The sequence below is a fragment of the Pan paniscus genome, chromosome 1 (genome assembly GCF_029289425.2).
Source record: "Pan paniscus chromosome 1, NHGRI_mPanPan1-v2.0_pri, whole genome shotgun sequence".
Lineage (NCBI taxonomy): Eukaryota > Metazoa > Chordata > Mammalia > Primates > Hominidae > Pan > Pan paniscus.
In genome coordinates this window covers 157043810-157065443 of record NC_073249.2, presented here as the reverse complement: position 1 = coordinate 157065443, position 21634 = coordinate 157043810, and the positions used below count along the sequence as shown (strand labels likewise).

Sequence of the window (21634 nt, the reverse complement as noted above, 5' to 3'; positions counted from 1 at the left end):
TTCAGGACTTGAACTCTGCTCTGGACCAAGCGGACCTAACAGACATCTACAGAACTCTCCACCCCAAATCAGCAGAATATACATTCTTCTCAGCACCACATTGCACTTATTCTAAAATTGACCACATAATTGGAAGTAAAACACTTCTCAGCAAATGCAAAAGAATGGAAATCATAACAAACAGTCTCTCAGACTACAGTGCAATCAAATTAGAACTTAGAATTAAGAAACTCACTCAAAACTGCACAACTACAAGGAAACTGAACAACCTGCTCCTGAATGACTACTGGGTAAATAATGACATTAATGCAGAAATAAATAAGTTCTTTGAAACCAATAAGAACAAAGACACAATGTACCATAATCTCTGGGACACAGCTAAGGCAGTGTTTAAAGGGAAATTTATAGCACTAAATGCCCACAGGAGAAAGCAGGAAAGATCTAAAATCGACACCCTAACATCACAATTAAGAGAACTAGAGAAGCAAGAGCAAACAAATTCAAAAGCTAGCAACAAAAGCAAACAAATTCAAAAGAAATAACTAAGATAAGAGCAGAACTGAAGGAGATAGAAACATGAAAACCCCTTCAAAAAAAATCAATGAATCCAGGAGCTGGTTTTTTGAAAAGATCAACAAAATAGACTGCTAGCCAGACTAATAAAGAAGAAAGAGAGAAGAATCAAATAGATGCAATAAAAAATGATAAAGGGGCTATCACCACTGATCCCACAAAAATACAAACTACCATCAGAGAATACTATAAACACCTCTATGCAAATAAACTAGAAAATCTAGAAGAAATGGTTAAATTCCTGAACACATACACCCTCCCAAGTCTAAACCAGGATGAAGTTGAATCCCTGAATAGATAAATAACAAGTTCTGAAATTGAGGCAATAATTAATAGCCTATCAACCGAAAAAAGTCCAGGACTAAAAGGATTCACAGCCAAATTCTACCAGAGGTAAAAAGAGTAGCTGGTACCATTCCTTCTGAAACTATTCCAAATAATAGAAAATGGGGGATTCCTCCCTAACTCATTTTATGAAGCCAGCATCATCCTGATACCAAAACCTGGCAGAGACACAACAGAAAACAGAAAATTTCAGGCCAATATCCCTGGTGAACATCGATGCAAAAATCCTCAATAAAATACTGGCAAGCCGAATCCAGCAGCATATTAAAAAGCTTATCCACACCATCAAGTTGGCTTCATCCCTGAGATGCAAGGCTGGTTCAACACACGCAAATCAGTAAATGTAATCCATCGCATAAACAGAACCAATGACAAAAACCACATGATTATCTCAATAGATACAGAAAAGACCTTCAACAAAATTCAACAGCCTTTCATGCTAAAAACTCTCAATAAACTAGCTATTGATGGGATGTATCTCAATATAATAAGAGCTATTTATGAGAAACCCACAGCCATTATACTGAATGGGCAAAAACTGGAAGCATTCCCTTTTTAAACCTGCACAAGACAAGAATGCCCTCTCTCACCACTCCTATTCAACATAGTATTGGAAGTTCTGGCCAGGGCAATCAGGCAAGAGAAAGAAATAAACAGTATTCAAACAGGAAAAAAGGAACTCAAATTATCTCTTTTTGCAGATGACATGATTGTATATTTAAAAAACCCCATCGTCTCAGCCCAAAATCTCCTTAAGCTTACAAGCAACTTCAGCAAAGTCTCAGGATACAAAATCAATGTGCAAAAATCACAAGCATTCCTATACACCAATAACAGCGAAACAGAGAGCCAAATCATAAGTGAACTCCCATTCACAATTGCTACGAAGAGAATAAAATACCTAGGAATACAACTTACAAGGAATGTGAAGGACCTCTTCAAGGAGAACTACAAACCACTGCTCAAGGAAATAAGAGAGGACAAAAACAAATGGAAAAACATTCCATGCTCATAGATAGGAAGAATCAATATCATGAAAATGGCCATACTGCCCAAAGTAATTTATAGATTCAGTTCTATCCCCATCAAGTTACCATTGACTTTCTTCACAGAATTAGAAAAAAATATTTTAAATTTCATATGGAAATGAAAAAGAGCCCACATAGCCAAGACAATCCTAAGCAAAAAGAACAAACCTGGAGGCATCACACTACTTGACTTCAAACTATACTACAAGGCCACAGCAACTAAAACAGCATGATACTGGTACCAAAACAGATATATAGACCAATAGAACAGAATACAGGCCTTAGAAATAACACTACACATCTACAACCATCTGATCTTTGACAAACCTCATGTAAACAAGCAATGGGGAAAGATTTCCCTATTTAATAAATGGTGTTGGGAAAACTGGCTAGCCATATGCAGAAAACTGAAATTGGATCCTTTCCTTGCACCTTACACAAAAATTAACTCAAGTCAGATTAAAGACTTAAACATAAAACCTAAAACCATAAAAACCCTAGAAGAAAACCTAGGCAATACCATTCAGGATATAGGCATGGGCAAAGACCTCATGACTAAAACACCAAAAGCAGTGGCAACAAAAGCCAAAATTGACAACTGGGATCTAATTACACCGAAGAGCGTCTGCACAGCAAAAGAAACTATCATCAGAGTGAAGAGGCAACATACAGAATGGGAAAACATTTTTGCAATCTGTCCATCTGACAAAGGGCTAATATCCAGAATCTATAAGGAACTTAAACAAGTTTACAAGAAAAAAACAATCCCATCAAAACGTGGGTGAAGGATATGAACAGCCACTTCTCAAAAGAGGACATTTATGCAGCCAACAAACATACGAAAAAAAGCTCATCATCACTGGTCATTAGAGAAACGCAAATCAAAACCACAGTGAGATACCATCTCACACCAGTTAGAATGGCAATCATTAAAAAGTCAGGAAGCAACAGATGCTGGAAAAGATGTGGAGAAATAGAAATGCTCTTACACTGTTGGTGGGAGTGTAAATTAGTTCAACCATTGTAGAAGACAGTGTGGCGATTCCTCAAGCATCTAAAACCAGAAATACCATTTGACCCAGCAATCTCATTACTGGGTATATACCCAAAGGATTATAAATCATTCTAATATAAAGACACATGGACACGTATGTTTATTATGGCACTATTCACAATAGCAAAGACTTGGAACCAACCCAAATGTCCATCAATGATAGACTGGATAAAGAAAATGTGGACCATATACACCAGGGAATACTATGCATCCATAAAAAAGGATAAGTTCATGTCCTTTGCCGGGACCTGGATGAAGCTGGAAACCATCATTCTCAGCAAACTAACACTGGAACAGAAAATCAAATACCGCATATTCTCACTCATAAGTGGGAGTTGAACAATGAGAACACATGGACAAAGGGAGGGGAACATCACACACGGGGGCCTGTTGGGGGTTGGGAGGCTAGGGGAGGGATAGCATTAGGAGAAATACCTAATGTAGGTGACAGGTTGATGGGTGCAACAAACCACCATGGCACGTGTATACCTATGTAACAAACCTGCACATTCTGTGCATGTATCCCAGAACTTAAACTATAATAAAAAAATTTTTTAAAAAGAGTACAAAGACTATGAACTAAGTTTCCAGTGCTTCGCATCAGTAAATGATTCAGAAATAAAGGACTTTGTTACCTGAGCATAACACTCAAAAAAGCCAGAAAGTTTATACTATCTGAAATTTGGCGTAAGAAAAATATAGAACAAATGGAGCTTACAATGATGCTTTAAGGATGCTACATAGTCAACCCTGGTTGTGCTTTAAACACAGAGTTCCAGAAAGTTAAGGTTGTTTGTATTTGACCTGAAGAGTACGTATGGAACAAATGTTATAAATGCTGCATCGCCAGTCTTGTGTAGCTAAAACTTATATCCCAACGTAGTTTAAATCCTAGATTTGATGGAAGCAGTTTAACACAGGTTAATATGATAGTGTTTGAAATAAGCTAGGCCTAGTTTCAAACCCTGGGTAACCTCTGAGCCTCAGTTTCTTCATTAGTTAAATGGGAATAATGAATCACTTTACAAAATTATTGTGCAGATGGAATAAAGTGCTTATTACATTTTCTCAATACCCTCTGTTATTTCTATTCTTTAAGTTTAATCTAATTTAATAGATATACTAATATCTGACTTGCCTTCTCAAAATTGAAAAATAAAACTACAAAAATTTTATAGCAATTAAAATATCAGATGTAGATATTGAAATCTTATAAACATGTTTCCTGTCTTTATTTCATATGAGAGGTATCATTAGGACTTTGTCTTTATTAGCATATAACATTTATATCACAGAGTAAACCATTTGGGCTGATGATATGTGTAAAATTCAGAAAACATAAGCATTCAATATGCATTATTCCTATTATATATGTATTGATTTATACAAAAATTTATAAGAAACAATTTTTATGCACTTGAGAGAACACTAAATCATTCAAAATTTGGTATTTGTAAAGAAGTATGTTATGTCTGTATGGTAGATGTTTTAGATCATCACCTCAAGCTATTGATGTGAAACTGTAACTAGATGCAATTTAACAAGCAATGGCTGAGTTTCCATTGTTTTCCTAGCATTAACTTAGGTAGTGTCAGGAATATCAAGAAATTGAGTGTCAATTGACGAATCCATAACCCCAAATATGTGACCCCATTCTCCCATTTCCAGAACCCTCCCTATCTTCAACCATCTTTTACCCCATCAGAACCACCAATCCATTATATTGGCATCTTCTCATGCACTTCTCCACAACATCGATGTTTTCTCTGCCCTCTTTATATGGTTCAAATTCTATAGTCAATTATCAGATTACTCCCTTGTGGACCCCCTTGACACCCTTTCTTCTCTCTCATGTCACTGTGCTTGCTCAGCAAAATTACAACCCTGGCTGAATTCAACTCTCTATGTAGTGCTGAAAGGAACTAGCAAAAAGACTCAACCATACCAACTGATTGAATTCATGGTTGCAAATCTGAAGTGCAGTCTTGAGGCTTACCAGTGATCATTTCATACTTCCCTAGTCCATTGACTCTCCCTCTGTTCTGGGGACAATTTCATATCTTCTCTGGCTTTAAACCATCCGTACCTCCTCTCCCATCTTCATGACTACTAATCCTACTCTGCTGAAAAAACTAAAGCTCACTTCAGAGAAGAAGCTTGTCTCATTTGCTATTTGTGAATATGGCAATTTTCCATTTTTTAAATTAAATATACCATTTTGCCTATAAAACATAATGCTTCCCATATAATTACTTTAGAATACAGTCCTTACTGTAAATGGTTGTTCAGCCTAGGTTTGAATATAACCTAAATATAATAAGCTTGGGTCTCCAGGGAAATCCAAAGAAGTGAACTTGTGGGTTCCCTTAGAAGAGAGTTCATTGTGGGCCTGTGATAGAAATTTTTAGTGATATCTCAGCTGAAAAATAGAGATCAGAGCTTGGATTACGTGGTCTACAAATTATTGACCCTGTTTAATCACAAGTCAGAATGTTTGGAATAAGATGTATTGCTCAAGTAAGGCTATTTATTCCATGTCTGAATGAATAAATGTAAAAATCAAAACAAAGTTATATCTTAGAAAACATGCATATGTATATATACAACAAATATATATAACATATATAAGTAAATATATGTACATAGAAATTTCTTTATAAATTGAAAACAGTTGTTTCTGAGGACCAGACAGAAGATTACAAAGGTTGATTAATAAAAGTATGGGCTTTATTTGTCTAATGACATATCTAACAATTTCAACAGGTGGTTGCATAATGGATTAAAAAAAGATATGGTGTTTTGAAAATTTTATTAAATCCCATATATATCTATTCTCATCTGTAAACACCCATTAGATATTTAAATAAAGCTTCTACTCTTGTAAATGTGTGGTTCTTCATTTGAAAAATGAAAATCATATTGCTTAATACAGCTTCAAAATTATTGAAAGAATTAAACGATTTTTTCACAGTGACAAAGTGAAGTGTAAGTTACCTTATACTTATTAATTAAAATTCTTATTCATACAAAAATTTTATCTAGAATTTTTCAAGTACTTATTAAGAGCCAGACATGATACTCAGTGTTTTACATTCATATCATCAAATACTCAGAATAACCCTCTGAATTCAACAAGAAATGACTAATTCTTTCAAATATTATAATGCCATCTAAGATTAAATGCTCAGTTAGGTGACAAAACTGGTACTTGGTCACCTTTCCAACCTGTGCTTTTAACCACTACACTTTTAACTGCTACTATTTCTCTGTGTTTGGGTTGAACTCCTAGGTGAAGATATGCTCAAAGAACTTTCCCTAAACTCTAGAACTCATATATTAATATACATGGTGAATACCACTGGTAACCTACTTTTCTAAATGTGTTCCAAGAAATTAAGCAAATTAAGATAACCACAAAAGCCTCAGCAAAAATGTTGCTGAGCATAATAAACTCCATCGACTCAATAGCTGAAACAAAAGCATACTCTTACTTTCTTGCCACATTTTGTTTTTCCTGAATTTAATGTTTGTTTTGTTGATTTTATTGCTTAGCTTTTTGTGAGTTTTTTATCAGTCCAACCCAGAACTCTCTCTAAGCTGCGTCAATTTCCTGTCAATATGTTCAAACACATTAGTTGTTCTTTCACTTATAGCTCATTGGGCAAAAATTCTCTAGGAGCTTTTTGAACTGATGCAATCTAGACTGTGTGCTCTCCAGGCCTGCTGTGAGCCTTTGCCTTGTGAAACCTCCACCATCATTCTGGGGATTCCCTTTGCCTCTCTTATGTTGGACCATCTGGTTCCTGGTTACATTTCTTCCTTAATACATCATTTTGGTGACAAACATCCTACAGAAGATCTTTGGAAAACAGTGTGTGCAAAATAAAAATTTGGGGAACTTGAACATCTGAAAATATCTTTTAAAAAATCTAGGAGGTTATTACTTCCAATCAGACAGCTTATTTTCAGCTCAGTTAAGTTTAAAATTTTGTTAGCTTTTCTCTTTAGTATCCTCAGAAGGTTAGCTGTGTCTTTTTTTTGGAATACCCTTCCACCTGTTTGGTAAGGACAAGGCAACTTTAAAAAATTCTGTGTTCTTAGGAAATGTCATTTATTTGGCAGGGATCCCAATGTGCAGCACAGCTTGATCCCCCTTCACAGTCCCCAAAACAGCTAGGCTTGACACCAGAAAGCTCTTTCAATGACAGCCATTCATTTATCAAAATTATTCTGAACTTAGAGAATATGGCTTTAAACAAAAAATGTACTTCAAGAAGCTCTTTCTCAGTCTCTTCAGGGTGCTATAACAAAATACTACAAACTGGGTGACTTATAAACAACAAACATTTATTTCTCACAGTTCTGGAGGCTGGGAAATCCAAGATCAAGGCACTGGGAAATCTATCTCATGAGGGCCTGTTCCTCATAGACAGTACCTCAATTGGCATATGGCCCATAGTGTCCTTATTAAAAAGACCACTGGGAGCAGACTTGCCCCTTCTCACTATGTCTTCAGCTGGTGGAAGGAGCAAGACAGCTCTCTAGAACCTTTATTTATTTATTTATTTATTTATTTATTTATTTATTTACTATTTGAGACCTAGTCTTGCTGTGTCGCCCAGGCTGGGGTGCAGTGGCATGATCTCAGCTCACTGCAATCCCCGCCTCCTGGGTTCAAGCAATTCTGCCTCAGCCTCCTGAGTAGCTGGGATTAGAGGTGCCCGCCCTCACACCCAGCTAATTTTTGTACTTTTAGTACAGGCGGGGTTTCACCATGTTGGCCAGGCTAGTCTCGAACTCCTGACCTCAAGCAATCCGCCTGCCTCAGCCTCCTAAAGTGCTGGGATTACAGGCGCGAGCCACTGTGCCCAGCCTCGGGGGCCATTTTAATAAGGGCACTTATCCTATTCATGAAGGCTGTGCTATCATGACCTAATTATCTCCAAAATGCCTCACCTCTTAAAAACGTATCACCTTGGGTGTTAGGATTTCAACACATGAACTTGGGAGGATACAAATATTCAAACCGTAGCAGGAACATTCTGACAAATCTGCAGCCAGTATTTCTTCTCCAAAAGTTGTTTTAGCAATTGCATGGTTTTATGGGCATTTCTTATCTCTATATTTTAGTGGAAGGCCTGAAGTGTCCCAGTGAAAAAGGTGTTGAAACATTTTTGACAGTGTCCTTGTTTCACAGTTGGCATTTGACTATGTTTAACTGAAAGGTAGAATGTAAATATTTAACTTCCATTTTCTATTTAATTTAAAAAATAACTATTTTTTCAAGTATACAACACAGTATAATTACTAACTATAGTCCCCATAGTATATATTAGATCTCCAGAACTTGTTCATCTTATAACTGAAAGCTCATACCCTTTGGCCAACACCTCCTCATTTCCCGCACTCCCCAGCACCTGGTAACAAATATTCTACTCTGTTTCTAAGAATTAGACTTTTTTAGATTCCCCGTATAAGTGATATGATGCCATATTTGTCTTTCTATGTCTAGCTTATTTCACTTAGCATGTCTTCCAGGCCCATCCATGATGTTCCAAATAGGAGGATTTGCTTATGCTTTAGGGCCAAATAATATTTCATTGTGCACATATATACTATGTGCATATATTATATGTATAGATAAGATATACATATATTATATGTATGTAGGTTTTGCTGTGCAAAAACTTTTTTATTTTGTATAGTCCTACTTGCTTACATTTGCTTTTGTTGTTTGTGCTTTTGGTGTCACATTCAAAAAAACCATTTCCAAGTCCAATGTCAAGGAGCTTTACCCCTACTTTTTATTCCAGAAGTTTTCAAGTTTCAGGTCTTATATATATATAAGTTTTTAAAGTTTCAGGTCTTATATATAAGTCTTTAATCCATTTTGGGTTGATTTTTGTGTATTATCTAAGATAAGGGTCCAATTTCATTCTTCTACCTGTGGGTTTCTAGTTTTCTCAGCACCATTTGTTGAAGAGACTATCCCCATTGTGTTTTTGGTACATTTGTTAACAATCAGTTGATTGATACATATGTAGCTTTTTTTCTGGGATCTCTAATTTATTCCAATGATCTCTAAGTCTGTGTTTGTGCCAATATCAGCCCGTTTTAATTATAATAGCTTAGTAATGTAATTTGAAATGAAGAAAGGTGAGGCTTCCAGCTTTTTCTTCTTGCTCAAAATTACTTTAGCTACTCAGAACCTTTTGTGATTTCATATAAATTTTAGGATTATTTTTTCTATTTCTGTAAAAAAAGTCACTGGGATTTTGATAGGAATTGCATTTAATCTGTGAATTACTTTGGGTAGTGTGGAATTTTAAACAACATTAATTATTTCACTCGGTGAAATAATTATTTCACTCGGAGAAGATACATGATATCTTCTCATTTATTTTTGTCTTCAATTTTTTCATCAATATTTTGAAGTTTTCAGTGATACAGATTTTTCACCTCAGTTAAATTTATTTCTAAGTGTGGTATTCTTTCCCACACTATTGTAAGCATTGTTTTATTTCTTTTTCACATAGTTTGTTGTGAGTGTATGGAAACAAAATTGACTTTTAAATGTTGATTTTGTAACTTGTGCTCTACTAAATTTGCTTAATAGTTCTAATACTTTTTGGTGGATTGTTTAGGGTTTTCTATATATAAGATGCTGGCATCCACAAACAGGGACCATTCAACTTTCCTTTCTGACTTAGTTGCCTTTTATATCTTTTTCTTGCCTAACCCTCTGGTTAGGACTTTCAGTACTATGTTAAATAGAAGTGACAAGAGTGATCATCCTTGTCATGTTCCTGTTCTTAGATGAAAAGGTTTCAACTTTTCACTGTTGAGTATGATGTTAGCTGTAGTGTTGTCATATGTGGCTTTTATTGTGTTGAAGTACATTTCTTCTATACCTAATTTGTGGAGAGTTTCATTATGAAAGGATGTTGGATTTTGTTCAATGCTTTTTTCTGCATCTAGTAAAATGATCATATGATTCTTATCCTTCATTCTCTTGATGTGGTGTATCACATTTATTGATTTGTGAGTAATAAACCATCTTTGCCTCCCCAGGGTAAATCCCATTTGACTATGGTATATGATCCTTTTAGCGTGCTGTTGTATTGGGGTTTCTAGTACTTCCTTGAGGATTTTTGCATGTATGTTCATCAGGGTTGTTGGTCTGTAATTTTCTTTTTTTGTTGTTTCTTGTCTGGGTTTGGTGTCAAGGTAATGCTAGTCTTCGAAATTGGATTTGAAAGTGTTCCCTTCTCTTCAATTGTTTGAGAAGGTTGATATTAATTCTCCTTTCAACATTTGGTAGAATTCACAGTGAAGTCATAGGGTACTGGGCTTTTCATTGCTGGGAGATTTCTGTTTACTGATTCAATCTCCTTATTAGTTATGTATGTTCAAATTTTTTATTCATGATTCAGCCTAAGCAGGCTCTATATCAATAAGAATTTATTTCTTCTAGATTATTCAGTTGTTTGTTGGAATATAATTTCTTGTAGTGGCATCTTATCATGATTTGTATATCTGTAGTAACAGTTGTAGTGTCTTCTCATTCATTTCTGATTCTACTTATTTAAGTAGGTTCCCTTTTATTCTTATTGTAGCTAAAGGCTTGTCAATTTTATCTTTTCAAAAAAAAATCAAATTCTAGTTTCATTGATCTTTTCTGATTTTTCTTTTGTCACTGCTTCATTTACTGCTGCTCTGATATTTGTTGGGTTTGTTCTTATTTTTCTAATTACTTGAAGTGTAAAGTTAGCTTGTTTATTTGAGATCTTTCTTTGTTCTTAATTTGGCATTTATTTCTATAAACTTCCCTCTTAAAACTGCTTTTGCTGAATCCCATAAGTTTTGTTATGTTGTATTTCTATTTTTTTTGTATCAAGATTTTCTTTTAATTTTCCTTTTGATTTCTTCTTTGACCTAATGGTTGCTCAGGATGGTACTATTTGGTTTCCACATATTTGTGAATTTTCCAGTTTTCCTCTTGTTAGTGATTTCTGGTTTTATATATATCATTGCTGTTGGAAAAGATACTTGATATTATTTCAGTCTTTGTAAATTTTTTAAGACTTATTTTGTGGCCTTGCATATAATCTTCCTGCAGAATATTTCATGTGTGCTTGAGATTAATGTGTATTCTGCTGCTGTTGAATGGAATGCTCTGTGTGTGTGTGTGTGTGTGTGTGTGTGTGTGTGTGTGTGTGTGTGTGTGTTTGTGTGTATCTGCATAATCTACCCTGTTGCAAGCAGGGTATCGAAGTCCCTACTATTATTATATTTTATTCCATTTCTCCTTTCAGTCTGTCAATGCTTGCTTCATATATTTAAGTTATCTGATATTGGGTGCATATATATTTAAATTATATCCTCTTGCTGAATTGACACTTTTATCATTATATAATTACCCTCTTTGTCACTTGTGACAGGTTCTGACTTAAAGCCTATTTTGTCTGAAATAAGTACAGCTACTCCTGCTCTCTTTTGGTTTATATTTGCATGAAATATTATTTCTATCCTTCAGCCTACATAAGTCCCTAAAGTTTGTTTCAAGCACGTGTAGTTGGGTCATGTTTTTTGCACCCATTCAGTGACTCTATGTCTTTTCATTAGATAATTTAGCCTATTTACATTTAAAATAATTATTGATAGGTAAGGACTTACTATTACCATTTTGTTGATTTTTTTTCTGATTGTTTTATAGTTTCTTTGTTCTTTCTTTTTGCTCTCTTCCTTTGTGATTTAATTTTATATAGTGGTATGTTTTAAATTATTTATTTTTATCTTCTGTGTATCTACTATAGGTCTTTGCTTTGTGGTTACCATGGGGCTACATTATAACATAGGCTATGTTATAACATCTTATAGTTATAACACTATTTTAAGCTGATAATAACTTAACTTTGATCACTTACAAAAAATCCACACACCCCCATGCACATACACACATTTTAAGTATTTGATATTATAGTTTATTATTATTATCATTATAATACTTTTAAGTTCTGGGGTATATGTGCAGAACATGCAGGTTTGTTATGTAGGTATACACGTGCCATGGTGGTTTGCTGCACCCATCAACCTGTCACCTACATTAGGTATTTCTCCTAATGCTATCCCTTCCCTAGCCCCCCAACAGACCCCAGTGTGTGATGTTCCCCTCCATGTGTCCATGTGTTCTCATTGTTCAACTCCCACTTATGAGTGAGAACATGCGGTGTTTGGTTTTCTGTTCTTGTGTTAGTTTGCTGAGAATGATGGTTTCCAGCTTCATCCATGTCCCTGCAAAGGACATGAACTCATCCTTTTTTATAGATGCATAGTATTCCATGGTGTATATGTGGGGCACATTTTCTTTATCCAGTCTATCATTGATGGACATTTGAGTTGGTTCCAAGACTTTGCTATTGCGAACAGTGCTGCAATAGACATACATGTGCATGTGTCTTTATAGTAGAATGATTTATAATCCTTTGGGTATATACCCAGTAATGGGATTGCTGGGTCAAATGGTATTTCTAGTTCTAGATCCTTAAGCAATCTCCACACTGTCTTCCACAATGGGTGAACTAATTTACACTCCCACCAACAGTGTAAAAGCATTCCTATTTCTCCACATCCTCTCCAGCATCTGTTGTTTCCTGACTTTTTAGTGATCACCATTCTAACTGGTGTGAGACAGTATCTCACTGTGGTCTTGATTTGTATTTCTCTAGTGACCAGTGATGATGAGCATTTTTTCATAAGTTTGTTGGCTACATAAATGTATTTCTTTAAATAAGTGTTATGTACTTTCTCTTCTTATTCTGGGTTTTCTATAATCCTTATTTTATTTCTCTTGAGGGTGTCCCATAAATCCCATAAGCTTTCTTCATTCCTTTTCATTCTGTCTTCATTTTTCTACTCTGACTGGATAATCTTAAATGGGCTGTTTCCGATTTAGCATTTGTTTTTCGTGCTTGATCAAGTCTGCTATGGGAGTTCTATATTGCATTTTCCATTTCATTTATTGTATTCTTCAGCTCCAGAATTTCTGGGATTTTTTTTTTTAATGATTTCTATCTCTTCATTTAACTTCTTGTTTTGTTCATTGTTTTCCTGATTTTATTGATTTGTCCATCTGTGCCCTCTTGTAGCTTACTTAGCTTCCTTAAAATATTAATTTTGATGTTTTTGTCAGGCAATTAATGGAGCTTCATTTCTTTCAGTTTGGTTACTAGAAAATTGTGTTCACATGGTGGCTCTCGCCTGTAATCCCAGCACTTTCGGAGGTTGAGGCGGGTGGATTACCTGAGGTCAGGAGTTCAAGATCAGCCTGGCCAACCTGATGAAACCCCATCTCTACTAAAAATACAAAAAATTGGCCTGGTGTGGTGGTGGGCATCTGTAATCCCAGCTACTCGGGAGGCTGAGGCAGGAGAATCTCTTGAACCTGGGAGGTGGAGGTTACAGTGAGCTGAGATTGTGCCAATGCACTCCAGCCTGGGCAACAGAGCGAGACTCTGTCAAAAAAAAAAATTGTGTTATTTTGGTGGTGTCATATTCCCTTGTTTTGTTTTGTTTGTATTCCTGGAAGTCTTGTATTGTTGTCTTTGCATTTGAAGAAGCTGTCACCTCCTTCAGTCTTTACTGACTTGCTTCAGGAGAGAAACACCTTCACCAGTCAGCCAGATGATGGATTCTGAGTCTCTCTCAGACTTTTGCTGTGGATGTGCCTGCTCCACCTATTTTGTTTCCTCTTGGGCAGAATTTCTTAAGATTGCTTGCCCTTTCTCAGTCCCACAAAGCCAGGCTGTGTGCTGGGAGTCTCTCACTTGTTTTTTTAGGCAATGCTCTGAAATGCTAAAGTTTGTGTTCCTTCTCCCAATCCCACAAACTCAAGGTGGCTGGCTGTGTATGCTGGCCAGACAACTGCAAGTGCTCACACTCTCTGTCAGGCACATGAAAGGAGCTAGCTACAGTTGTAGAAGGGAGGCTGAAAAACACAACGTGTTGGGAGGACCTACGAATCAGTTATGGTGGTCCACAGGTGAGGCATACCGAACAGGTCATGGGCAAACTTTGTGTTAGAGAATAGTAGAATATACAGCTCTTTGTTAAGTTTTGAACGTTGGTTGCTGACAGTCCATACCTCTCCTCCCAGCTCCTAGCCTTTCCCAGCCACTCAGCCTTGTTGATGCCCTCAGTATTCTAAGTGGGGCAAGAAAGAGGTAGGCCTCTAAGACAATGTCCCACACAGTTGGGCAAGCCTCACTCACTATATTTTTACTTTCCCCTGTGGGGACAATTGTGAGTTGAAGGAGTTTCTCCTGGCATTGAGCTGTGCTAGCTTGAGGGTGGGGTGAAATGGGTAAAATGAAACTATTCTCCGTACTATCTTCAATGAGTCTACTCTCATAAGCTTTGCTCTAATGATATGCCAGAATTTGTCCGCTGGACTCCCAAACTCCCACAAAAATACTCTCATCTGCAGGTGGTTGCCAAAATCAGTAAACTGTGAGATGTTAGAAAACTCCTATTCTGCCATCTTGCTTATGTCACTGAAAATATCTTTATTCCACACTCATTTTCATAGTTGGGGAATATTAGTTTGGTGGTGTATAGGATTTTAGTTGAAAATCATTTTCCTTCAGAAGTTGGATATATTTCTGTATAATTTTCTTATTCCAAATATTTTTGAGAAGTCAAATGTCATCTAGATCTTGATCCTTTGTGTGAAACCTGATTTTTCTCTCCCCTCTTAATCCTCGATATTCCTTGAATGAGTGAGCTTTTCTAATCTGAAATAATCTTATTCATTGTTTGAAATTACTGAAATATTCTTGAATTGTTCCTTTAGTATTTTCTATCTTTTGTGTTCTCAGTTTACTCTTCTTTGAACTTCCATTACTCAGATACTAAAATGTCTCAACTATTATAAATTCATCTTTACTGTCTTTTTGCCTAATGTTACATTTTCTAGAAGACTTCTTCACATTTATCTTTTGATTCTTCTATAGTTTTTCTTTCAATCATTCTTCTGAGTTAGAACATCAATTTAAGAAAAATGTCATGAAGTCTTTTTCATCCCATTTTTTATGTCTGTAACCTTGGCACAATGTCTGGCACTTTTGAGTCTTCAAAGAACAGCAGCTTTAAAAGTGTGTGTGTGGAAAAAAAAAGTGTGTGTGTGTGCGTACATGCACATTAATAATGTATATATTCACAGTATATATATTATATTATATTCTTTCAGCACACTAATTCTTTTTCCTGTGTTCTCTAAGGTAGATAAATTTTATACGTTTATACCTGAAGCCAGATAATTTTGATATGTTTTTGGTTCTTTTCTTGACTTACATCCTCTGATTCTTTTTTATTTCTAATAATTATAGATAGCATTATTACAGCACTTTGTGCCAATTGCTTTTCTGTATAATCTCCTTTAATCCTCACTACAACTCTATGATAAAACCATTAATATAATCACTATTTTTCAGAGTAGGAAACTAAGGCATTGGGATTTTAAAAGATTTGCCTAGGGCTACCAGCCAGAAGGTATATAGCTAGGATTCCATCTTGAGCCAACAGACTGTGCTCTGAATTATTTTAAATTTAAACCGTAAACAATATAATACAAATTTTTAAACAAATAATATAGCACCATTTTCACCACAGTAGGCAATTCCATTTTCAGTAGAAGATAAAGAGACGTCATCTTTTTCTTAAAATCATATTTTAATTCACTTCTGCCTCCATGTCCTGATTTACACGTAATTCAAGCATGTACCATTTTAAGGCAGGGACCTGTGGTGATAAGGCATCATGCATAGCAGCATGCAATGAGCCCAGATTGGAGAGTGAACAGAAAAAGTTAAACAGAGAAAAGGAGAAATTTATACTCCTGTCCATTGAAGATATTTAAAGAATTTTATGGGAAAATGTTAAGAGTAATTCACAACTTAGATTATTGACATGGCTGCCATTTTTTTAGTGACTGATTAATGGAAGAAGTTCTAGGTGTCATGGCCTTCCAAAAACAGAGAAACAGGCTTTTTCATTAAATTCATACACAGTGGAGCTCCCAAACTTTTGGAGGCTCTTATTTAGAAGTCAGAATAGTTCAGTAATAATTTTAGGACCGCATGATTTCTGGTGAAATTTTAAATGGAGAGAAATGGCGTGAGAAACATCGCAAACCCCCCTTTGTACCCCTTTGTACCCCTATTTGGCAGTGGATAAGTGACCTGTCCTAGATTTGACTACCCTGCTGCTTCAAGGGCTTTGAAGTTCTGTGGACATGGTATTCTAGATGAATGAAATCTAAAAAGGTGGAATATTTTGTTTCTTGAGTATCCATCATCAAAAAGTTCAATTATATCCTGCCACAAAGTGTTCCTTATCCTTCTGTCAGATATGAAGTACTGGGAAAGGCCAGTTCTTTCTGAAAATTTTTGCATCCTTGATAATAGTTTCAAAAATTGAGAGAAAGTGGTACTGCAGGCATATCGCATAATAACAGCTTCATATAGCTTCTTCCCTTCTAACTTTTGCAGGGCCTACTACATTGATCAATTTCTGTCAATTGATTGAAATGTCCCCCACATCTTTTATTCCTCTGACCCTCACATTTATGGATTAGGTTTGCAGCTTTTGCATTTTCAGTTTCATAGAAAAATCTGTGTTTTTCTGTCACACAGCCAGTAGCACAGCTGTGACAGCAGATGAGCAATTCTCCAAGGGCAATCAGCCAGGCTGGCTACCTCAGAGACTCCAGGGAGGACCCAAGGAAAGCTGCTTGTCTCTTCACACTTTCAGGCAGATGCAGAGCTACACTCTGTACAGCCAACAAAAAAGAATTGTATAAAATTTAGCAGAGCCCCATATTAGTTTGGGAATATCTATCAGTTTTGGGTGTATTCTTAAGTATTTTTCACATGTATAAGTTCAACCTTCCTAACCTTATAAAATGATTATTGGAAGTAAAGATTTTATCTTCTGTTTTCTTTACATCTACTTGTTCTCCCTTCTCTCAGTAGTAGCACTATAACTTAATAACTTAAGCTATTTTTATTTCTTTAGGTTACCAAAGATCAAAGATTTATCTTAGGCCAAATACACAATTGTCCTCAATTTTATATCCAATTTTAAACTTTTATTATAAAATATTATTTAACATTCAACCTTTATTAAAAATTATGTATATATGATTAATAATATTGATATGTTATTAAGTTTTTATTTCTACTTAAATGCTTATCCTAAATGGTGTTTACACCATGTACTGACTCATAGTTTTAATAATTATCTAAATATTAGAACTATAGTTTAAAGAATATTTGTTGGAACATTTTCATGTACTTTGTTTTTTTCACATTTTAGGTGTACAAGAATTTCCAGAAAACATAAAGTGCTGTAAGTGTTTAACAATTATTGAAGCCAGTGTCAATCCCATTTCTAAGTGAGTATGAGTGATTAAATTTTATTTGTATTTATATTTCCATTGTATAATAATGTACCTAAATAGAGGAAATGCACATCATAATTTAAATTTAAATGTAGCATTGACATAGCATTTAATAGAATGATGGGAAAAATTAATCAGAATAGTTTGACAAAAGATGATTAAAAACATTGCTGAGTAGCAAGGAAGACCCAATTGGCAAAAGATGGTATGACTTTGAAACAAACTTTGTCACCATTTTCCACAGCTCTCAGGTAACACTCCATAGATAAGAGTTGAAACTAATAAAAAGTTATTAGTTATGGTCATGGTGGAAAACTAGCGTCAAGGACTGCCAGAAGTTCAAGATACTGCAAGAGTTTAAGGTATTGACAAGTGCGTAAAAATAACCTATCATGTAGATCAAGGGAATTAAGTATGACCAGAAATAGAAAGTACGTGTATACCAGAGATTGCAGCAAGAACAAAGAGATAACCCTAGGAGAATAGGAGAATGGAAGACATGGATAATAGAGATGCTGTGATCAGAAAATGGGTATTTGTAGTCCAAGATCTGTTCATTAAGAAATGCCATAGAAAAATGATACCCGGCAAGTGACCATGTTGGTAAATTGAGCATATGGAGTAGTGACAGAAGTCTGTGGAATCAAGTAGGTCAGGAAGCAATAAAATAAATTGATTGGAGGAGCCATGAACCTGAATGTTAAAGTCACTTAATAATGGAAGTAGAAATAAAATCTAGAGAGGCTCCTGACAGTTGTAATATTTAGAAGAGGTTGAAACAAGTCAGTTGTATTGGGCTGCAAAAAATGAGCTTCAGAGTAAGACTGGCATTTTAATTATACAAAGCTGACAGTAGGATTTGAGAAAAATTCCTCGATCTTTTGTCTGATGAAGTGTAGGAGGCTGGGGGAAACCGAAGCCCATTGGAAAGACATTTAATGGATGGAGTGTTTTTAGAAGAGGACATAAATAAATTTGTCAAAGGGAAGTTGATGGGAAATTTTATACCAGTAGAGTTGAGGAGAGGGAGTAGTGAAAGTGGTTCTCTATGGATGATGGGAAGAGGCTCTAGACAAGGTGAGGAGTGAAATAGACGTAAAAGAATGAGATCGAAGTTTAGATGGAGATCTTTATAGTGAATGGTTTGTGAAATAATCTGAGGCCTTTTGTAGGAAATGTAAAACATCAAGCTACAAAATGTGTTTAAAAATTACAGTTTTTCTTCCTGAAAAGTAAATAGGGAGGGGAAAAAAAAGAGAAAATAAAACTCTAAAAAGCTTTTCCCAAAACTCTTAGACCAAAATGCAATTTTTTCAACATCTCAGTGAAATAGATGTTACTAATTTCTCCCACCAGGACTACAGTCATGTCCTTGACTTGAATCAAAACAATCCAGTGCTGATGATAAATTGCTTTTTTCCCCCTAATTATTTAATTCTAGTAGCTTGTCTTATTTAGGAATCATGGTAGGTCTTTTGGAGTGGCAGCCAGATTAGAAATTACATCTTTGAGAAATTTCAAGTCTATGGTTTTATTGGATATGTCTAATTCCCTTCATCTGTATAACTTTTTAAAAGATAAATAAATATGACCTATTTCAGCAAAAATGCATAACACTGTAAACATTAAACAGTTTTGAAATTCATAAAAATTATGAAAAGTCAACATAAATTGTTTATCAAATTTTAAAGTCACGTTTTTAAATATGTTATTTCTATACAATAAAATTTACTCTGGCCAGGCATGGTTGCTCACACCTGTGATCCCAATACTTTGGGAGGCCAAGGCAGGAGGATGGCATGAGTTTAAGATTGGCCCTGGCAACATGGCGAAACCCCATCTCTATAAAGTATGCAAAAAATTGGCCTGGTGTGGTGGTGTGTGCCTGTAGTCCTAGCTGCTTGAGAGACTAAGATGGGAGAATCACTTTAGCCTGGGAGGACAATGCTGCAGTGAACCATGATCATGCCTTTGCACTCCATCCTGGGCAACAGAGTGAGACCCTGTCTCAAAAAAATAAGATTAATTCTATTTAGGTGTATGGTTCAATGAATTTTAACAAATGTATACAGTCATGTGACCATCTCCATAGTCAAGATATAGACTATTGCATCACCTCAAAGAATTCCCTTAGCCCAGTCATCCACTGACGATTACTATCCCCATTGCTTTGTCTTTTTCAAAATGACAAATAAATAATATCATACTTTTGAGCCTGACTTCTTTTACTTAACACAATGATTTTGAAATTTATTTGTAATTTTTCAATAATCAGTACTTTATTCCCCTTTATTGCCAGGTAGTATTCCATTGTATGGATGTAACATTATTTGTTTATCTATATCTCAGTTGATTGATAGGCATTTGGGTTGTTTCCAGTTTTTGGCTATTATGAGTAAAGCTGGTACAAACTATGCACAAGTGTTTGTGTGAGCATATATTTTCATTTCTATTGAGTGAACCCCTAGGAGTAGTTTTCTGAGTCGTATGGTATGTATATGTTTAACCTGATAAGAAACTTCCAAACCAGTTTCCCAAAGCTATTCAATTGTGTGTTACACCAGTTCAGGTGTTCAGAGTTCAGTTGTTCCTCATCTTTGCCAGAATTTGGTTCTATCAGTTTTTTATTTTTTTCCATTTTAGCCAGTGTAGTAGAAATGGTATTTCAATTATGACTTTAATTTATATTTCTAATGTCTAATTAGCACCTTTCCATATATTTATTTATAATCTGTATTGCTTCTTTGGTAAAGATTCAGATTTTGTGTTCATTTTTATTTGCTTGCCTTTTTATTATTGAATTATAAGAACTATGTATATATTCTGGACCTTTAGAAGATATTTGGAAGTGAAGATTTGCTCTTATTCTATGGCTGATCTCTTTATTTTCTAAGTAGTACCTTTCAAAGATAAGGTTTTAAATTTGATGAATTTCTATTTAATAATTTTTAATGGTTTCTGCTGTCCTTTCTTATCTAGGAGATCTTTGCTAAATTTATAGCCATAGTGATTTTTCCCTGTGCCTTCCTCTGAAACTCTTATAGTTTAGGTTTTACAGTCAGGTCTATGATCCATTTAAAGTTGATTTTGTATACCTTGTTGTAAAACAATTGATCACGTATATTTGAGTTTATTTCTGGATTTTTTATTTTTGTTAATCTATATGTTTGTCCTTACACCAATTCCCTACTGTATTAATTACTGTAGCTTTATATAATAGTAAGTCATGAAATCAGAAAATATAAGTCCTTCAACTTTGTTCTTCATCAAAATCGTTTGGGCTAGTATGCTTTTTGCTATTCTATGTAAATGTTATAATTAGCTTGCTAATTTATGCAAAAATCTATAAGCCTGTTGGAATTTTGATAGAGATTGCATTAAATCTGTAGATCAATTTGGGTAGAACTTAACATCTCAAAAATATTGAATATTCTCATCCCTGAGTATAGTTTAGCTCCATACTTATTTAGGTATTTTAAATTTTATCAATGTTTTATAGATTTCAGCATACAAATTTTGTTCATTTTATTCTAAGTGTTTTATTGTTTTTGTGCTATTGCGAATGATTTTTCATTATTCCAATTGTTTACTGCCACCATGTAAAAATACAATTGATTTTTAATATTTATCTGATCTTCTGCAATCTTACTAAACTCACTTACTAATTCCATTAAATTGCATGTGTAGATTTTTGGGGAATTTTCTATGTAGAATATCATATTACCTGTGAATAAGACAGTCTTATTTTATCATTTTTTATCTATATGCCATTTATTTGTTTTTCTTACCTTTTGGTCTTGGCTAAGACCTCCTTTACATGTTGAAAATCAGAGGTGAAAGCAGGCATCATTGCCTTGTTCCCAATCTTAGAAAGCATTTAGAGTTTCACCATTATGTGTGATTGTTACTTGTTTTTTAAATATATGCCGTTTATCAGATTGAGAAAATTCCCAGTAACCTGACGTTCACTTCCTTTTGAGCCCTCACTAGCAGGGCCATCAAAGTTTAGATTTCTTCTCAAAGTCTTTTCAAGAAAATGTATGCTTTATCATGTTTTTTTTAACATTCTTCAGTCTGTAACCACTGAATTCTTTCAAAGTCACTGCACATTTTTAGAAATTAGTTATAGCAGAACCCCAATTCCAAGCATCAAAAATCTTTATTAATTTTCTAATG

General features: G+C 35.0%; 1 protein-coding gene across 12 annotated transcripts in view; it reads left to right on the top strand.

The window, feature by feature from the left end:
• The window catches only part of LRRC7 (leucine rich repeat containing 7), a 577334-nt gene that overhangs the window by 241444 nt on the left and 314256 nt on the right, over positions 1 to 21634 (top strand). For all 12 annotated transcript variants that reach the window (XM_055117394.2, XM_034967334.3, XM_055117378.2 and 9 more), the window contains one exon: positions 17374 to 17452. In XM_055117394.2, coding sequence (XP_054973369.1) covers positions 17374 to 17452 — 79 coding nt within the window. The remainder of the gene's footprint in view (positions 1 to 17373; positions 17453 to 21634) is intronic.